General features: G+C 45.7%; 1 protein-coding gene and 1 long non-coding RNA gene across 10 annotated transcripts in view; both read right to left on the bottom strand.

Moving 5' to 3' along the window:
• Window positions 1-4,016, bottom strand: part of FERMT2 (FERM domain containing kindlin 2) — a 94,434-nt gene extending 90,418 nt beyond the window's left edge. For 4 of the 8 annotated variants that reach the window (XM_035099113.3, XM_035099036.3, XM_035098956.3 and 1 more), the window contains exons 1-2: window positions 3,929-4,016; window positions 2,269-2,437 (exon numbers count right to left, since the gene is read on the bottom strand). In XM_035099113.3, the coding sequence (XP_034955004.1) occupies window positions 2,269-2,425 (157 nt within the window). In that variant the 5' untranslated portion in view covers window positions 2,426-2,437; window positions 3,929-4,016. Of the gene's footprint in view, window positions 1-2,268; window positions 2,438-3,753 lie in introns of all 8 variants that reach the window. The other 4 variants (XM_088655943.1, XM_088655933.1, XM_088655927.1 and 1 more) reach the window with 1 other exon arrangement.
• Window positions 4,017-12,008: 7,992 nt separating this feature from the next.
• Window positions 12,009-16,772, bottom strand: LOC148687765 (uncharacterized). 2 transcript variants are annotated; one of them, XR_015946658.1, is made up of 3 exons: window positions 16,502-16,772; window positions 13,118-13,273; window positions 12,009-12,143 (listed from the first exon to the last, which is right to left on the bottom strand). It is a non-coding gene; the product is annotated as an uncharacterized LOC148687765 (long non-coding RNA). The 2 variants fall into 2 exon arrangements; XR_015946659.1 differs by having other exon boundaries at window positions 16,400-16,526.
• Window positions 16,773-21,195: the final 4,423 nt, after the last annotated feature.

A 21,195-nucleotide genomic window follows, 5' to 3' on the forward strand; every position in this document is an offset into this window, starting at 1 on the left:
GTTCTATTTTTTTAAAAAAAAACACAGCTGCCATAACTATCCCAAGTTTCAGAACTGTTTTTACTTCTATGGTCCTGTTAGCTTAACTTGATAGATATTACAACCTGGCCTACATCCAAGGTCAAAGGTATTGCAAAAAAGTTTCCACTATTTTCATCTGGCTAGTAGAGGGGACTTTGACCCCAACATAATCTCCTTCATGATCTACACATTATCAAAATAGCACGCTTACACAACCTGCTTCTGGAGCTTTATAAAGCCCACTGCAAAAGAGATTCACGCAGGATCCTCATTATGAGACATTTACACAGAATCGTAAGAGTTAGAATGAGGATGGCCTCCCAAAATATACGTTTGAACTTCAAGTAAGCTTTTATCCTGTGGAGGGCAATTAAACTCATCCCACAGAGCATCTTAAAAACTTGCTGTCTCCACTGAATTCCATCCTATACTTTGAGCAAATTATACACATGTGGACTATTCTCATCAATGACACGCAAAGCCAATAGAAGGCATGACTTATTCATTATGTAAGAGACTGTGGTGCTTCTTCGCTTAATATTTGAAGAGGCTGAACAACTTTAAGTGCTGAGGCCTGCAATCACCTTGAAACATTCCTTTCATAACCCAAGGACAATTTTTTTTTCTAAAACTGATTTTCTACAGTCCCACAAGCCATGTCAAGCCTAAGAGTCCTTCACGCACACACAAACTTCCTTTTGAACCAAGTATTTATATCTGCTTTTCCTTCCTTATATCTGCTTTTCCTTCCTTATTACATCAGTACGAAGTTTTAGTACAGTGCAGGACGACTCTTTCTTTTTAGCTGCACCAGCTATGACTTGTGTACATAGCTAGCCAGCAAATCAAGTATTTACATAGCACCAGAAGTGTGCTGCGGAGCTGATAAGGATGTTGTGTTTAAACTAGTATACTATTCAGACTCAAATGCATTATTAAGGAAGGAAAGCATCAGATTACCAACTGTATAAACCTCAGCATCTTTTACCAGCACAGGAACTTTAGCACTGAACTACAGCACACTCCACAAAATGCAGAACACATTGGTGAAAGCTCACTAGGCATAATGTGCCAAGCAGCAATGTTCTAATGGCAGCACAACTTGCTGTATAGCAACAGCTACCATGTCCCATTAACAGGTGCCTGGCATAGCCTAGGATAGTCTCTTAACTCAGGAGACTGCATCTAGGCCATAACACCATACACTTGCCTAAGAGAGGTAGCTACTGGTAGCTGTAATAACACCTCAATGACTCTTTCAGAAAGTCAGAAGTGTTTTTTTTGGGGGGGGGGTGCGTGTGCAGGAATGAGTATTTTAATATATTTACAATAGTAAACATCGCCCTGCTAAATGATCTTAATATTTTTGTAATAACTAGCACAGACCCTCCTTTCCTATCACTTGGTCTAAACTCCTAGAAACTGAACTTATTGAGTCCAAAGAAAAGGAACAGCCACATACAATAGAGCATTCATTAATCTAAAATTTAGAAACCACCTATCATATTTGAGAAACTTCCCCTAATTTGCAGTGAAAACAATGCTAGCCTAGATTCTTTCAGTCTTGTGCATTTCTGGTATTACATGTGAAGTCTATCCCCCTCTCAGAAGCTCAGGACTTTTGGAGGAGGAAGCAGGGCACCCCATCTATGGGTGAAGCTTGAACATACAAGCAGATTATGAAGTTCTTCTGACTGCAAAAACCAGCCTCTACATTTAAATACATGTATGGTCAAATCAAGATTCTTAGACCAATGACTCCTTCGTCTCTGCCACATCACTGACCCAGGATGGCACCTTCTACTACTTGTCATTACAAGTCCCTGTAAATACAATCACACTTGTATTTATGTGCAAGTATTGTACAGAACACAGGAGCCATTGTATGAACTAGAGAAAGGTATGGTAGCTAATCAGGAGAAGGGTTAGACTCAGATGTGGCCTGTACTGTGCCCATAGCTGCCAAGTTATCCCTTTTTTTAAGGGATTTTCCCTTATGCTGAATAGGCTTCCTCGTGAGAAAAGGGAAAACTTGGCAGCTATGATTGTGCCTGCTAGAGAAAGAGATCCAACATCAAATTTCTCTAACAAAAAACCTAGCATTTAAAAATAGTTATGGGTTTCTGAAATCAGTCCCATGTGTGATGCAAATATGCAATTTCATTTCCACACCCAGCGCTTCGCCTTCCAGCTTCCACCAAAGCAAGGAGAAAGGCCACACCTTTCCCCCTAATAGTTACAACTTACCAAGTTTTTCCACCAATTTCAGCATGACGCCGCCAATATGGACCTCTCCTGTGACCCTCAGAGTTACATCTCTGCTCAGGTCTGTGACATGGACGCTTAACTCCCAAGTCCCATCCGCATAGCAGCCATCTGGCATCCGTATACCGTCCAGAGCCATCGTTCCTCCTTCCTGCAAGCAAGCAGCAAAGGAAACGGCATTCATTAGCTAAGCAGAAGCCTCACACTAGCAGCTCATAAGCCTCTCCCTGCTTCCCATTTACTGAAGAAAAAGCATGAAGGAGCCAAATCCAGGGAAGGCAAACAAGCTCTCCCTAAGTCTGCTGCGAAGAAGAAAGAAAGAAGAAGAAGAGAAAAGGCTGAGAGCTCCCAACACATGGCTCAATTTACAAAGAACTTAGTGAGGCAATTGGTGGGGGAGGGCAGAGTCGGACTGCAAACTTGCTGTTGGGCAGCTGGAAGAATGCAAGCATGAAGGCAATGCAAACCAAAACCTTATTTAGCACCAACTCTGCCTAATATATTTAGAGGAGGGATTACAATGCCCTTATTCAGCTTCTCACCTACACCTACAACACAATATTTTCCTTATTTGTTTACTGTTCATCCCCCCCCCCTCTCTCTCTGTGTGTGTGTGTGTGGCATACATCATCCATACATACTATCAATTTTCAGCAGGGCACTCAACACGAATGCGTGACATGCTCCCTCCTTTTTACCCTGAGTCTCCACATCCCCTCCAACATCTGTGCTAAAAGGGGTGCGAAAAATGATTGCCGAGGAAATGGGATAGTACCCGTCCGCAGGAAAAAGAGCGCCACCGCTTGACCCATAAAAGGGTCTCCTTAGCCCTTCCCTCCTAGAAAATACAGATATTATTACTACAGTACTACTACTATTATTATTAATAATGGTATTTTAAAGGCGAGTCAAGGGCAACTCTATATAGCAGCCAAGACTTCCCTTGGGCGGAGAGAGTGAGAGTCTCCTCCGAAAGGAACAAGGGAAGCTCTATTCCGGCAGGGCAAGAGGGACGGGGCGGCAGGGGTGGAGTAGATGGAAGGAAAAGGAGAAAAAGGAAGAGAGGAAGAGAGAAAGACCCGTCTTTGCCCCACAATAACGTCCATTCAGAGGAGGGTCGCATGCAAAGAGGGAAGAGACTCTGAAAAAGAGACTCGGGGGGGGGGAGGAGGAGAGGAGAGAGACGGAAAGGGGGTCAGGCAGACATATCCACACACCTATCTGTATACACAGCCAGCAACCACGACCCCCATTCGCTCCCACACCCAGCCCAGCCCCACAACGCGGTGCCTTAAGGGTGGGCATGTGCAGGGATGCGCCCCTCGACCTACAAGTGGGGAATGGCCGGGGAGGGGGGAGAGAGAGAGAAAGAAAGGCAAACCCCTCAGCTTCCCATTCTCTTTAAAGCCAGGTGGGGAAGCAGAGCCCACCCCCCACAAAAAAACCCCACGCATCATTCATACATACGAAAACCCCTCGCATGCACAAAGCCCCGTCCTATTCACACACACGCGCGCGCGCGCGCCACTCTCTCGCCCGCACGAAACACTCGTGCGTCCACTCACGCGCCCCATTCACACGTCCGCACAAATTCCCGCCCAGAGGGAAAGACCCTTCGCGCCCCTCGCCGCCCCGCACTCGCCTGCCGGGCTGGGCTCTTCTTCCTCGGCCGGGGAGCGTCCCTTCGCGGGGCCTGCGAGGAGGAGGAGGGCGCTTCTTCTTCTCGCTTCTCGCCGCCGCGGACGCCGCCAGGACGGGAGCCTACCCCGCCCCCCGGGGCGCCGCCTGAGGGGAGGGAGGAGGGAGGAGGGAAGAGGGAGGAGGAGGCGGCCAGAAAGGCCCGAGGCGGGGGGGGGGGAGAGAAGAGAGGGAGGGAGGCGCCGCTGCCCTTTTATGGAAGCGGGCGGCGGAGGAGTGGGGGCGCGGGGCCAACATCCGGGACTCCCCCGTGGGCGGGAAAGGAGGATCGGGGAGGCTGCCGGGACTCCTGAGGGAAGGAAGGAGGGAGGGGGAAAGCGCGGGAAGCGGCCGCTCTGAGGCGTTTTACCTCACAAGGCGTTCTCCCTCACAGTCGTCGCTCTCCCGCCCCGCAATAATGGGGGCTTGCGGGGAGACCCTCGCCGGGGTGTGTGGTATTCAGCGAGGGGTGGTAACTGACCCGCCTTCGTTTCTCCTCCGTCTCCTCCTTTGTAAACCGCCCTTCACCTGAAGAGCCCAGGGCGGTTCACAGCAGAAAGATGCACGATGAGAGAATACAAAATAAAAAAAATTCCTTCCAGCGGCACCTTAGAGACCAACTAAGTTTGTCATAGGTATGAGCTTTCGTGTGCATGCACACTTCTTCAGATACACGGAAGCTCATACCAATGACAAACTTAGTTGGTCTCTAAGGTGCCGCTGGAAGGAATTTTTTTATTTTCTTTCGACTGTCTACAGCAGACCAACGCGGCTGCCTACAAAACACAATGAAACAAAACGAACCAGTAACAAAGCCACAGAATAAACCAGCCCTGAGAGCAGGAGAAGTTTCTTAATACATAGATGTACATGTGTATAAATAGATATATGTGTGTGTTTCAGCCTTTGCCAACCTGGTGCCCTCCAGATGTTGCTAGGCGACTACTATCACTGGGAAATTCAGGTCATAACCAGAAATTTACAGAACCAACTCGCTTTCCCCGATTTTTTTTTTTTATTGCAACAAGTGAGGGGGAAATGCACTGGAAAGTGTGGGACATGTGCCCCTGAAAACAAATGAGGGTGAATGCTCAATAAACAGGTCATAGCTCAGTCAGCAGAACATGAGGCTCTTAATCTCACGGTTGTGGGTTCGAGTCCCGTGTCGGGCAAAAGGTTCCTGCATCGCAGCGGGTTGGACTAGATGGCCCCTCAGGGTCCTTTCCAACTCTACAATGCTATGACTACAGTCTGATACCTATAGATCTTTAATGCTATCGCTACTAACATTCCTATTCTGCCATTGACTCCGAGCTCAAAAAACTCATGGGAAGTTAATTTAGACAGGGGCGTGTAGGGAGGGTGTTAATGGTAAAGAAGCAGAGGAGAAACCAGTGTAAGGGGAAAGATGCCTGCCATAGACTTGTCGGAGGAGATAAGTCTGGCTTGGAGGGAGAATGGCATGGATGCAGGGAAGATAGCAAGGCAGAAATATAGTTCCCTCTTTCTGGAGAAGCAGCCCTACATGATTTGATTTTCTTTGGACAAGAGACAGCAGGAGTCTTAACGGCGTCCATGTAATAAACGAAATATTGACATCCTGGGCAGCAGTCACGAAATTAAAAGACGCCTGCTTCTTGGGAGAAAAGCAATGACAAACCTAGACAGCATCTTAAAAAGCAGAGACATCACCTTGCCTACAAAGGTCCATATAGATAAAGCTATGGTTTTCCCAGTAGTGATGTATGGAAGTGAGAGCTGGACCATAAAGAAGGCTGATCGCCAAAGAATTGATGCTTTTGAATTATGGTGCTGGAGGAGACTCTTGAGAGTCCCATGGACTGCAAGAAGATCAAACCTATCCATTCTTAAGGAAATCAGCCCTGAGTGCTCACTAGAAGGACAGATCGTGAAGCTGAGGCTCCAATACTTTGGCCACCTCATGAGAAGAGAAGACTCCCTGGAAAAGATCCTGATGTTGGGAAAGATGGAGGGCACAAGGAGAAGGGGACAACAGAGGACGAGATGGTTGGACAGTGTTCTCGAAGCTACCAGCATGAGTTTGACCAAACTGTGGGAGGCAGTGCAAGACAGGAGTGCCTGGCGTGCTATGGTCCATGGGGTCACGAAGAGTCGGACACGACTAAATGACAACAACAATGTAATAAACACCTGCAATTATGCAAGGAAACAGGCACTTCTACTGCGAAGCCCTTGAGCAGGAGCTCAGTGCAACAATCTTATCCGCAGGGCTCACCTGTCCAAGCAAGGCTCACACCTAGATCTGCCTAGCTTCAGCGATGTGCCTTTAGTTTTGGACCATACTTGGGGGGTTGAAGTCGGCTCCAACGAAAAACTCTCTTCTCTGTCGCAGGATCAGTGCGCGGGCCCTTCCCCCCCCCCCCCGACAACGCTGGCTGAGAACTGGCCACAGAAGCCGTCTTGCAGGTACATTACCCACCTGGGAAAACATCTCCAACGGTTAGTTCCTCTTGAGGGAACATCAGCCTATTGTTCGTGACTATTAATAAGCAATCACCTTAGCAAAGAAGGGTCACCCAGCAGCTGTAACAATAGAGAGACTGGATAGGAACCAAGAGTGGAGTCGGGGGAAAGAACAGAGAGCTCATTATGTCAGCACGGGTGGGACTGGGATCAAGGAGTCCTAGGGAAAAAATTCCCCCGAGGGAGTCAATCTGTCCCAAAATAACGTCTCAAGAGTCTCACATAGCACTGGTACCCTGAAGATTTAATTCTACACACATTTTCTTGGTGTTTTCCCTTCAACAAGCTTGCCCCAGGAGAGCAGTGGGGTGACACGACCCCATCCCCACGCTTTGTTTTGTTTTAACCGAGAGTAATCACATCGTTGCAGTGCCCTAATTGCAATATTACTAGTTTGGGGTCAGTGGTGGAATCCTCCTGAAATTGTCTCGGTTTTCTGAAAGTATCAGCCAAGTTTATTTATATGCCCCTATCCTGCCACCATTATGCTCAGAGTGGCTTTGCAACAGAAAGAGGCAAAGCAGCAATGTAAGAGATACGGTATTACAGAAAAATGCAGAACTCATCAAAGCACAGTGTGTTTTAGAGGTTAATGTGAAGGAGTTCTGGATCTGCCCTGCTTGCTTGGAAGGTTGGAAAGAGAGGCAGTGGTGGTAGCGACATGGGATGGGGGGGGGGGGCCCCACTGTGGTCTGATCCACTGAGCCTCTTCAGCTTGCTGATCATAAGGTCAGCAATTTGACCAGCTCCCTCAGGCTGAAAGGAGAGATGAGTGCTGCATCCCAAAGTTGAATTCGTCTGGACTTAACCATCCAGGGGTCCTTTTACCTTTACCTTAGGTGAATTGGAGAGGCTGATAGAGCATTATTATTGCATATAAATACTGTACGTAATTAAATAAACACACCATTGCAAACTACTTCAGAGGCAGTTGTATTCGAGTTGAAAACAATGCATTTATAACAACAGGCATAATTACTTCTGCGCACATAAAACTTTTGTGTTGCATGGATTCAGACAACCAGTGCCATGCAATGGTAGTGCTGAGAGCATGGTGGATCTTGTGAGCATCCCAACATGTGTCAAGACAGCACATGACCACATCCTGGCTGAATCTGTGTTTCCCCAGTTGTGGTGAGACCTAATCATAGCAAGTTGCAGGAATAATTAAAGAATGGCTTTCAAGTGCCAAGCTAGCAACTTGGGCTAAAACTTTTGTATGAATCTAGCTATTTCTGCATGTTCAGGGAACCTGCGGAGGGAGAATTTGGATTGCAACCATTGTGCTCATTCCCAGCATCTATGTATAGATGAATAATGTGGCCAAATATAGGTGCTCCCCATGTGACCAGGAACCCTTCAAAAAGCGCACAGAGTCTAGGTGTATATATATACCTGACTCTGTTAAGAGTTTCTGTTGAATAATGCAGGTCAGAAATAGCAAAGCAGGTGCAACCTGATTTCCTCTCTGTGTGTTCATTGGCTGCTGTACAGTGGTCATGTGAAGAAGGCTTTCGCCCAATAGCACACACAACTGGAGGAAAGAAGATTTGCATGACTAACATATGCCTTGCTGTGTGTGCCTAAAAATTAGGAAACTGAATTATAACAGTTCAAGCTTGTTACTTGCATAACTTCTCTCAGCTTTAATGCAAAAACAAAGGAAGCCAGTTTGAAGTTTTAACTTCTATAATATTTTGCTTCCAAGATCTCAGTGAGCTCTGGACTTGGGGAAAGTCTCCCAGAAGAATCAGAAGACTGGCAAGAAACCCTCTTTGCTCCCAAGGGGTAATTATTTACCAAGTACTGGTAATGTTTATCCTGTTGTGCATTAAATTGCTTTATAAATTGGTCATCATAAATTGGAGCCAGTGTGGTGTAGTGGTTAAGAGCAGTAGACCCGTAATCTGGAGAACCGGGTTCGTGTCTCCACTCCTCCACCTGCAGCTGTTGGGTGACCTTGGGCTAGTCACACTTCTTTGAAGTTTCTCAGCCCCACTCACCTCACAGAGTGTTTGTTGTGGGGGAGGAAGGGAAAGGAGAATGTTAGCCGCTTTGAGACTCCTTCGGGTAGTGATAAAGCGGGATATCAAATCCAAACTCTTCTTCTTCTTCTCTTCTTCATCTGTGGGATAAAGTATGTGTTACATTAAATGTTAAATTAAAATCAGTATGCAACAGGTTGCCATATCGACCAATCTGGGACTGACTGGTTGTCCCATCAATAGATGCATTGCATTGTATAGTGTCAGCTCCCAGGCTGTGGAACTTTCCCCATCCACAGAGGTACAGCTACTGGCTTCCTTCTGATGTCAGCTAAAAATGTATCTTTTTGCGCTGACATGGCAGAGGGAGACATTAATCTAATCCCACTTTATTGACTCCTGATTGATGTTGTTTGTTGTGCTATTTTAAAGGTAAAGGGACCCCTGACCATTAGTTCCAGTTGTGACCGACTCTTGGGTTGCGGTGCTCATCTCGCATTATTGGCCGAGGGAGCTTCCAAGTCATGTGGCCAGCATGACAAAGCCGCTTCTGGCGAACCAGAGCAGCACACGGAAACGCCGTTTACCTTCCCGCTGTAAAGGTAAAGGTAAAGGGACCCCTGACCATTAGGTCCAGTCGTGACCGACTCTGGGGTTGCGCGCTCATCTCGCATTATTGGCCGAGGGAGCCGGCGTATAGCTTCCAGGTCATGTGGCCAGCATGACAAAGCTGCTGCTGGCAAACCAGAGCAGCACATGGAAACGCCGTTTACCTTCCCGCTGTAGCGGTTCCTATTTATCTACTTGCACTTTGACGTGCTTTCGAACTGCTAGGTTGGCAGGAGCTGGGACCGAGCAACGGGAGCTCACCCCATCGCAGGGATTCGAACCGCCAACCTTCTGATCGGCAAGCTCTAGGCTCTGTGGTTTAACCCACAGCGCCACCTGCTGATAGTTGGTTTTTAATTTTATTTTGTATACCATCCTAGGGTCATATAATTGTTGGAAAGGATGCCAAGGGTCACCTTGCCCAACCCCCTACAAGACAAATCTAAGGGTGTAAGAAGAACCAGCCCACTGGATCAGACTACTGGCCCATTTATTCCAGCATTCTGTTCTCACATTGGCCAACCAGATGCCTACAGGAAACCCGAAAGCAAGACCTGAGAACAATAGCACTCTCCCCCTTATAGCCTCCTAGATTTAATATAGGACCACAAGTGGGGCTGGGAGTATTTCCACAGGCCTTCAATACCAAATATGAAATTAGGCCCAAGCCAAACATGTCATTTTCAGGCCTGTCTGACTGATGTCCACTTGACTTCTGCAAGTTCGTCACTTGCTTTCTCCACATGCTTTTTCTGACCATCCTCCTCAGATAGGTGGATCGTGTGAAGAAATGTAGCCTGTGAGCTGTGACTGCACAATACATTCTGCTGCAGTTTTCTGCAGTTGCAGCAGCAACTCCAGATAGATTGGAAATTGCACCCTGGAATTTGAAGGCAAGGTTGGGAATTCAGGCAACTTGCGTCATGAGCTGTTAAGGAGCTGTAAGCTCTTCCCATTTGTTTGCAAGAAGTGCTCGGATTTTATAGGCAGCTGTATCCAAATAAGGTACTGAAACAAGAGGGCTCAGGAGTTGATATAAATTACATCAGCCAGACCTGGCTTCAGTTTAGCTACTGGACCTGACAGTCTTATGGCTCTCTGCCTTTCTCTCTCTGCAAGTTTGGTATAAGAAAGTGTTTTTCTTTTCTTTCTGCTGCTCAGCACCTCCGTGTCACAGCCTGGCTCAATAGTTTGTAACAGATGGCCTGTTTTTAAATCAGATTCATCATTTTTCATTCCTCATTACACAGGCATTGCCTATGCAAAGCATTAGCCTTCATAATTGCCACTTACTTTGGGCATCAGGTACAGGGATTTGGGGGCTCTTGGACCCCAGGGTGCCAGTGGCCCACCTTCCTCTCCATCACAGAGAGCCCTCCCCGCATGGGACCTTTCCTCTATCATGGTTTGGGGCAGCTGACGGTGCTTCTGCTTTTGTTCCTACACCGGGGCAAGGAACCTTAGGCCCATGGGCAGAAGGTGGCTCTCTAGGCCTCTCAATTTGACCCACAAGACTCTCCCTTGGTCATGCACTCTCCCCACTCCACAGCCCCCACTGACCCTCCTGCTCTGGGCCCTCCTCGAGTGCTTATGCTTGGTCGCAATGTGTCTTTGAACTGTAATAATGCCACATCTCTAACAGGATGGAGACGTGTGTCTGACTTTTGCATGGCTAGACCAAGGCCTACTGCACAGAGCCGCATCCATTGCGCTACCTAATTCTGCCTCTTGTCCTGCCCCCACCACTAGTATGTGCCCACATCAGAATATGGCCACTCACCAGGCTGAAAGAGATTCCACACCCCTTTCCAATACCAACACAAAAGTCTATGCTGGTCCTTCCAAGAGTCCATGAGAAAGTCAGACTCCCCAGGCAGTTGTCAGATGCCTCTCTCACTGGGAAATGGGAGCTCACTCCAAAGGTTCTGGCTAGAGGAGAGCCCTCTGGGTGGGTCACTGTGAGAACAGGATGCTGGACTAGATGGGCCATTGGCCTGATCCAGCAGGTCTCTTCTCATGTTCTCTGTTCCTCCATCTTCTACATGTATCTGATTTGCTGGGCCAAATCAGATACATTAACGTGGCGTAGCTGATATTTATAGCACATTGGGGAAATCTGCACCATATATGTAAACAGAGTGAAAACTGATTCTCTCCAGGAACTGTGGAAATTGTTGGGCTGTGATGGGGGCTGCGAATTATTTATTGGCAAACCCATCCATTTCGTGGAGTTCAAGTAGACTCAGCTTGTGATCACAGGAACATAGGAAACTGCCTTATACTGAGTCAGGCCACTGGGCCATCTAGCTTATTATTGCAGTCCAGGGCTTGATATACCTTCTGTTAGTGACATAGCTGCCTTATACCAAGTTATTTATTGGTGTGTGTGTGTGTGTGTGTGTGTGTGTGTGTGTGTGTGTCAAATGATGTGCTCTGGTACCAAACTAATCACATACCGGTAGGTAGCCATTGCATGGACATGCCATTAGGAACATTAATGTCAGTTATTTTCAGCAGAAAGTGCCTTATGTCGCTTGGGAATTCCAATAAACCAAAAAAAAAAAATCAGCACAGTTTTGAAATCACTGGTTAAAATGAGAGGAGTGCTGAAAGGTTCTGTCTACCATATTGTTTCAAAATGTCATCCAGTTGTATCCAAACATGGATAAAGCCTGTTCTTCAATCTCAGGAATCATGGAAAAATTTGTAATGATATTTTAAGAAATGTCTAAATGCAAAGATACAAACATCTTTGTTATTGACGTCTGTCTTAGGATACAATGGAGGAGTGTGCCTTTGTGGGTAAAGTCAAACTGTTGGAAGGTTGCAGCACCTGCTGTGGCTCTAGAGACGAATATGGGAGAGACATGCTTTGTCGCAGCTGGGGCAGATGAAGGCATCCAGTTGTGCTGATACAGATGTAGTACCAAGCCGTTTCTTCTTTCTGCACTTCTCCCAGCGGTTACTCCTCCTCTGGTCGCTGGTATGGACACATGAGCTGACAGTATTGTCTCTAGGTACTGCAGTTGCCTGTCATGGATTCCTTATGAGGAGCAGTGGAAGGAATTTGGGATGTTGAGCCTGGAAAAGAGGCGAGTGAAAGGATATCAAATATCTAAAGGGCTGTCACATAAAAGATGGGGCAAGCTTGCTTTCTCCTGGTTTTCTCATTGGTTTTCATTGGACTCCAACCAATGGCTTCAAGTTGCAAGAAAGGAGATTCCAACTAAATATCTAGAAGATCTTTCTGACAGTAAGAGCTATTTGGCAGTGGAATGGACTCCCTCTGTGATTCTATGTATGTTAGGGTTAGCAGCATTTGGCATCCTGTGGGTTCAATCTGGAGTTCAATCAAGATTCGACCCGGATCCTCTGCAGAGCCCTTGCACACAAGGAACCCTGTTATGCACCTCAATTGCATTCTTTCGTGTGCACAAAAGGGTCTTTAACGCCTTTCCACTCAATATGATCAGCCAGATTCACATCCAAATAAGTGAACTAGCAAGGAAACAAAGGAGCATTGTGTTATTGATACATTCCTTGTGTGGAAATCCTGTTACAGTTGAAAAACCAGCCTTTGCCAACCTGGTGCCCTCCTTTTGTTTGGGCTGCAACTCCTATCAGCAGCGACCAGCAGTTAAAAATAAAGGATGGAGTCATTTGCTCCATAACTACCTCCAAATGAATCAATGAAGTTTGAATGTATGGCTCTTTGAGCAGATCGCACCCACTATATCACAGTTTTCTGATTTAACAGCTGGGATCTTGCGAATTGCATGATTATCAGATTGAAACGAGAATTGTGTAGGCTTAGCCCCTGGCATGGCCCTTGATGCTGGCATGGATGGGAAAGCAATTGGAACAATGACTTGTTCTAGGGGCGGCACCTTAGTACTCAAAAGGGAACAAGAACCTTGTGGTTAGACCACAGACCTCGGAAACAGGAAATGCGGATTTGTCTGTCAGTACCTAGCTTTGCCACAGATTTCTGCAGGGCATGGAGTCAAGCCAACCCACTCAGGGCTTCTGTGAAAGCGTGCGGTGAAATGTTATACCTTGAGATGTATTTGCCCACCGAAATGGTGACTGAATGGCCAGCCGTGGGTCTGCCGTGCCTTTTGCAAACTAAAGGATGGGTGTCCGATTTCCTTCCATGATTTCAACATCCACAGGTTGTTGCCGTGGTTTTTCAGGCTGCGTTGTTGTAGAAACTGAAATTTTAAAAATGCACTTACGAAAGAAGAGCAGAGGTATAAATCCAATAACAATGTCAACCACACTTGTATAAGATAAATGGACATTAAAAGGTAGCTCCTTTGGCCCTTGAGGTAAATTCCAAAATCCATATTAGGTCAACCAATGGCCGTTCTGATCAGGGTTTTATGGGACTTGTAGCTCAAAACAACTGGAAGCCACCAGGTTGGTGAAGACTGGTCTAGGTGGTAAATCAAAGCCAGGGGTGAAACACAAGTTCTTTGGCAGGTGTGAAACACACCAAAAGGGGAAGTAAGCAACCTTTTATTAATAAAGGTGGAGATTAATTTCGGGTGGTGTGCCATGTAAAAAATAAATTTACTTAGGATTTGGAGGGAATGTTCGCTCAGAGTAGAAAGCCCCATTTTCAGGTTGTATAGGGAACCTCTTCTTACATTTGAGGATCCTGTTCTTGAATTGTAATATCTGGTATTTTCCAAGTCACACGCAAAAAGAGTAAAAAGATACTGGCCCATTAGCAATGTTTTCAGCATAGGAGTGCCCACCATCTTCTGTTATAGATAAAGCCATTTTCTCACAATGTTGTTATCTATCTGCTTTCATATCCCAGGATACCCCACCTCATAATTTCTACTCTTTCAATCCCACCCCCACATAGCCATTTCAAGGTCTCCTGCCCTCTCTCAAAGAGTCCACTCTTTAATGATGTTCACATGTTCCCTTGTACCTGGGTTCAGCTGCTCCTGAGAAAGTATCTTCCCTTGGTGATTTAAAAAAACTGTCCTGAGGAAAGAGATATTTTGCACATGCGTTGACTCTCCCCTAAATGCTTTCTATGCAGCTTTGATTGTGAGCCGTGTTCCTTTCTCTGTTGCTGTCCTTTATGCCAAGAAGTGTCACTCACAATGCTTTTCTGATTCCACCTTTCCCATTTCCTTTAAATCCATCCATCAGCCTCTCCCCTTCCCATTAAACAAACGTTCAGCACAGCTTCTGCCAACCTGAACCCCTCCAGATGTTGCTGGACTACAACTCCAATCAGCATAAGGAAATCTTTGGTGTAATTCATAACTCACTTGAATACAAATATTGGTGATAACCAAGAAAATTTGGTGATAACCAGTATTTCAGGTGATAACCTTCTGTTTATCACGACACCTCACAGTACTGTTCCGAAACTAATAGAGAATATAGATGATTTGGCAATATCTCTGAATATACTATAAACTGGTCCAAATCGGAGTTGATGTTAACAGGAAATAACTTTTTGGTTCAACCGTTTAAACAATACCAATTTCATATTTGCATAGACAACATTAAATATCTAGGCATATTAATACCATGAGAGTTATCTAAATTAGTGTCATTAAACATCAACATGCCTGGCGTGCTATGGTCCATGGGGTCACGAAGAGTCGGACACGACTAAACGACTAAACAACAACAACAAACATCAACAAAATATATCATTAGGTATCAACGGATATCGACAGATATGAGTCATTGAACCTGACTCTGTGGGGGAAAGTGCTTTAAAATGAACATATTTCCTAGACTAGTTTATATCTTAAGAGGAATTCCAATACACATGCCGAGCAAATACTTTCACAAAATTAAATCTTTGTTTAGAAAATGCCTTTGGGGCTCTTCAGTTCCAAGAATATCTATGCAAAAAAAATGAAAATACCTAGGAAGGTGGATTTGGGATCCCAGACTTAGAATTGTATCACCAAGGATATTTACTGTCAGGTACACAATTCTGGAGACCCACAACTCTAAACAACTGTCCAAATTGGGCTGCTTTGGAATATACATTAATACTCAAGATGCTGTTGAAACAATAACATCAGTTTGAACGATATGGCACCACATGTCCAAAAAATATAAATTTGACCTTTTCTCCCATGACAAAATGGGACCCAGGTGGCGCTGTGGTTAAACCACTGAGCCTAGGGCTTGCCGATCAGAAGGTCGGCGGTTCGAATCCCTGTGACGGGGTGAGCTCCCGTTGCTTGGTCCCAGCTCCTGCCAACCTAGCAGTTTGAAAGCATGTCAAAATGCAAGTAGATAAATAGGAACCGCTACAGCGGGAAGGTAAACGGCGTTTCCATGTGCTGCTCTGGTTTGCCAGAAGCGGCTTTGTCATGCTGGCCACATGACCTGGAAGCTATACGCCGGCTCCCTCGGCCAATAATGCGAGATGAGCGCGCAACCCCAGAGTCGGTCACAACTGGACCTAATGGTCAGGGGTCCCTTTACCTTTACCTTTACCTTACTCAAGATGCTGTTGAAACAATAACATCAGTTTGAACGATATGGCACCACATGTCCAAAAAATATAAATTTGACCTTTTCTCCCATGACAAAATGAGTGTGGTGAAACCAGTCTTTAAAAATCAGGAAAGAAATGGTTGTATGGAATAATAGGTGGATGAATTTGGGTATATTTACGTTAGACCAGCTGATAAATGAAGAGGATGAATTTTATACATATTCCGTCTTAAGACACACAAAAAAAGATTACCTACAAATTCTCAATGGCAATATCTCCAGATAAAAAAACTTGCTAACCACCATCTATGGACCAGCAGCTTTTACAGCTTCAGAGACCCCAGAAATATTGAAGCAGTTGATTAATTCTTATGCAACAACAACAACAACAACAACAACAACAACAACCCCGAACATCAACATATAGAAATCTTTGTTACTAGCAAACCAATTTGATATACAGGCATTGAGGGAGGAATGGAATAAAGAATTAGCGATCTCAATTTCGACCACACAGTGGGAAACTGTTTTAAGTGCTAAAACAAGGGCATATCTGGACCTTAAATTGAGGCTCATGCAACAAAAAATAATATTTAGATTATAATGGATCCCATTACGTTTGTTTTTTAAAAAAGGGCTGTCTAAAGTATCTAACTGTTGGAGATTCAATAGGAATATTGCTTCTCTAAAACATATGTTGAAAGATTTTTGGCAGGAGGTAACAAACTATCAACAGAACTATATGGAACAACCTTACACTTACAGAGCAAAATATCCTTTTGAATTATATACCCACCACATGGAACCTTACAAAAAGACAATACAGTATGAGAGACTCTCTGCGCCCTTACCACAGCAAAAAGATGGATACTGATGAACTGCAAAATTAAAGTGCAGTTCCCTTCTCCAATTGGATTGACGACCTACAAACTTGCAACATATGAACAACTTACGTATAAACGCAGACTTGCCATGGACAAATTCAATGACATTTGGAATCCTTTCTTACAAATACTGCAATAGGTTAAGACCTGGTGAAGTACAATAACAACTTTGCAAAAGTAAAAACAAACAATACAAAACAATGGCGAAAGCTGGCAGGCAAAAGGTTATTTCCACAGTGCCTGAACTCCTGTGGCTTTGACAGTCATTTACAGGAGGCCTTGGGTATGAAAGGCTTTCATACAAGCGGGCTCATTAAAGACTCCGATGCCAACAGCTGGATCTGTTTGCACATCAAACACACCCCATGAACCGCCTTGCTTTGTTGTTTGCTGGGCCCCCAAGCCATTAGAGCTGCCATTTCCCATGGCATCTGAGGACTGGGTGTGTGTGTGTGTGTGACGGCTCCCTGCAACATAAAAAATGTGAATAGCAGCAGCTACTGTCACGTTTTTTAAAAAGTACATGTGAAATGCAAAGGCTCAGTTTAGTTTCATTCCAAGATAAACCACTGAAATGTTCCTTCAGGTTACCCAGGGGGCCAGCAGCGTTTGTAGGAGCTCTTCCCCACTTCTACCTGCCCCCCCTGCTGGTGCTGCTTATGCCCCCCAGTGGCTGCCAAGAATGACAATGGGAACAGGAACATTGTTTTTGTTGTTAATTGGTTGCTATTTTAATGAAATGTAAGTCAAAGCAACAAGCATCAGTATAGAAGCATCTCTAGGTGGGGTTGCTGTTCTGAGCAGAAAACCTGCTTGCCATTTCAGATGTTCAAAACCCAGAGGACAAAACTATGTCAATATACTGTTTGAAAATATAGATTTTAATGCTCCTTTCCAGATTGTTTTGATGCCTGACTCATTTCTCTGGAAGACCTTTTGCAACTCCACCCAGAAAGAGGAACTGTTATTTAATAATTTTCCATTATGGAATGAAATACCAAAGCTTGGGGTGGGGTAGAGAGGCAAACACCATCCACATGGGGGGGGGGCATTCTTGCTGTTATCAATGCCACACTTGTCACTAATATCCATTTATTTTGTTTCATTCCTCTGCTGTACCTTTCCGTTTGCTCAGGGTGGAGAGCGCACTTCAAGAATAGGGGGGAAATGGTCAAATAGAGCCACCAGCTTTTGAATAATAAAAGAAAATACATCCACTTACTATAATTTTTCAATGATTTCATTTATATGTAATCTCCTTAAGTTTGGGTTTAGCTGCTGAGTTTCAGCTGAACGTCTTAGGGCACTTTCAGAGGATATTCAATGTCAGGGACAGGAAGTTATAGTGAGCGAGGAGGCACTTCATCTGTTGGGTCTACATGGATGGAGCATTCAAGAAAGGGACCTTAGTTCACCAGTATACCTGAAGGAGCGTCTCCACCTCCATCATTCTGCCCAGACACTGAGGTCCAGCGCCGAGGGCCTTCTGGCGGTTCCCTCGTTGCGAGATGCCAAGTTGCAGGGAACTAGGCAGAGGGCCTTCTCGGTGGTGGCGCCCGCCCTGTGGAACGCCCTCCCAACAGATGTCAAAGAGGAAAACAACTACCAGACTTTTAGAAGACATCTGAAGGCAGCCCTGTTCAGGGAGGCTTTTAATGTTTAATAGATTATTGTGTTTTATTTTTCTGTTGGAAGCCGCCCAGAGTGGCTGAGAGTGTGTGGAGCTAACACCAAATTGCTCCATCCCTTTACGCTCTCTCTCTGCCATTTCCAGCGGAATGTACAGGCAACTCCCAATTTATGTGGGGGGTTAAGTTCCAAGGCACCATACGTTTAAGTGAAATTGCATATATTTGAAACTCCACTGAAAAAGCCTGCAACCCCCCCCCCATTTCACCCCTGCCCTGCCCTGTTCTGCCCCTTCTCACTCCTCACAGCCATTCCCCTCCAAATCAGTACTGTTTATTAGATTGCTTTTCTCTCCCTGGCTGCCCACACAGTCCACCCTCACCACCCCAGCATCCCCAGCATTGTTTTGGTTTGGCTAGACTACACAGCTGTGCCCAGGGCAAGAATGGATTCTGTAGTGCCAACACAGCCGTTCCTTTGACAGCTCAGCGTTGATGTGGAAACTCCATCCCTGGAAGAGCCACAGAAATCTGGGAGGGATGTTGTGCTTTCCTAGGCAGCCTTGGCAAAAAGGTGGCCTTCAACCCCATGTATTACAGACCATGTCTGAGTGCAATTTGTGGGGAAACAAGCCAGAAGGTGCTGAAGAGTTCTATTGCTCATTACTGTTCACGTCACAATCAGAATATGTTATACAGTAGTTCTGTGCACTCTGGATTTAAAAATAAAATGTAAATATTGCCAGCAGGCAACCCGAATTCTGTGTCCAGTTCTGGGCACCACAGTTCAAGAAGGATACTGACAAGCTGGAACGTGTCCTGAAGAGGGCAACCAAAATGGTCAAAGGCCTGGAAACGATGCCTTATGAGGAACGGCTTAGGGAGCTGGGTATGTTTAGCCTGGAGAAGAGAAGGTTAAGGGGTGATATGATAGCCATGTTCAAATATATAAAAGGATGTCATATAGAGGGGGGAGAAAGGTTGTTTTCTGCTGCTCCAGAGAAGCGGACACGGAGCAATGGATTCAAACTACAAGAAAGACACCTAAACATTAGGAAGAACTTCCTGACAGTAAGAGCTGTTCGGCAGTGGAATTTGCTACCAAGGAGTGTGGTGGAGTCTCCTTCTTTGGAGGTCTTGAAGCAGAGGCTTGACAGGCATATGTCAAGAATGCTTTGATGGTGTTTTCTGCTTGGCAGGGGATTGGACTGGATGGCCCTTGTGGTCTCTTCCAACTCTACGATTCTATGATTCTATGACTAGGAGTGTTCCTTGCCTTAAAAACCGGAGAGCCACTGCCAGTCAATGTAGACATTACTGAGATGGTCCTACCCTCTGGAGCTGCAGAAAACAAACTTGCTTCATCTTCCATCTCTGTCTTCTCTTCTCCAGGTTAAACATACCCAACTCCCTCAACTGTTCCTCCTAAGGCTTGGTTTCCAGGCATTCTAGAGTAAATGTAAGAATGTTTCCCCTTGAAAATTATTTGTTTATCCAATGCATTGCAAATAATCTGCAAGCTGTCAGCCACTTCTCCCAGCTACCTTGGATCCCTGGTTATGATGGGAGAGATACGGTGTGCCCAGCTTTTCCCCTTCATATGGGGGCAGCAGGGGGAGAATAGAAGCTCGTGGGGAAAGGGTGCTTTTTACCAGACAAATGGCAAGAATGGGAGCAGTCAATCTATCCCAGGGGTCAGCAAACTTTTTCAGCAGGGGGCCAGTCCACTGTCCCTCAGACCTTGTTTGTGGGGGGCCGGACCAGGGCAGTCTCGAGCAGGTCGGCCGCCCTGGCGCTGAGGGGTGGAGATCGCTCCGGCGCCCCCGCCCTCACAGGGTGCAGCATGGTTTCCGCGCGGCTTTGTTGTGCGGCGCCCTGCCTACCGGCCCCGCGCCACCAGGGGTCTACCTAGAGGCGGTCCTGGGCCGGACTATCTTTTGGAAAAAAATATGAACGAATTCCTATGCCCCACAAATAACCCAGAGATGCATTTTAAATAAAAGGACACATTCTACTCATGTAAAAACACCAGGCAGGCCCCACAAATAACCCAGAGATGCATTTTAAATAAAATGACACATTCTACTCATGTAAAAACATGCTTATTCCCGGACTGTCCGCAGGCCGGATTTAGAAGGCGATTGGGCCGCATCCGGTCCCCGGGCCTTAGTTTGGGGACCCCTGATCTATCCTTTCCTCCTCCTCTCATCCTTTGTTTTTCCATTGCAGACTTTGTGGCTGATTTTTGTTTTTGTTTTTGTTTTAAAAAAGGAGGTAGAGCTACAAAAAAATGTATAAAAACCGATCAAGAGGAAAGAATCATTGAACTGCTCAGATGTGGTTTGACAGCAAGACACCTTCTTGGAAGAGAAATATTTTGCCTTTTGCCAACACTTGGATGGAAAAAAAGTTGGATATCAGCATTAGGATTTCTTTGCCTAATCATTTTGGTTGCATGCGTCCATCCTTTGTTTCCTAAAGGTAGTATTGTACAGCCAGGACTGTCAAAGAAGAGAAGGTTAAGGGGTGATATGATAACCATGTTCAAATATATAAAAGGATGTCATATAGAGGAGGGAGAAAGGTTGTTTTCTGCTGCTCCAGAGAAGCGGACACGGAGCAACGGATTCATACTACAAGAAAGAAAATTCCACCTAAACATTAGGAAGAACTTCCTGACAGTAAGAGCTGTTCGGCAGTGGAATTTGCTGCCAAGGAGTGTGGTGGAGTCTCCTTCTTTGGAGGTCTTTAAGCAGAGGCTTGACAGCCATCTGTCAGGAATGCTTTGATGGTGTTTCCTGCTTGGCAGGGGGTTGGACTGGATGGCCCTTGTGGTCTCTTCCAACTCTATGATTCTATGATTCTATGATTCTATGATTAGGGGTCAGACTTACGTGAGGGAATGCAGAAGCCTCCATTGCCTTGCACTCTCCCCCTCAGAGCGATTTTGCAGGTCGGGCACAGAGTGGGTAGTGGATGGCACCCTGGAGAAGAAGAGGACGTTGGCCAACATGGAGGGGGACAAGAAAGCCCCCCCCCCCGAAATCTCCCACCAGCACTGCAGAATTCCTTCCTTCTGTAGAAAAAGCAAATTATTTGGGGGAAGGGTAATAGCTCCACGGTACAGCACATGCA

Source organism: Zootoca vivipara, chromosome 1 (genome assembly GCF_965207765.1).
Source record: "Zootoca vivipara chromosome 1, rZooViv2.hap1.1, whole genome shotgun sequence".
In the NCBI taxonomy this organism is placed as follows: domain Eukaryota; kingdom Metazoa; phylum Chordata; class Lepidosauria; order Squamata; family Lacertidae; genus Zootoca; species Zootoca vivipara.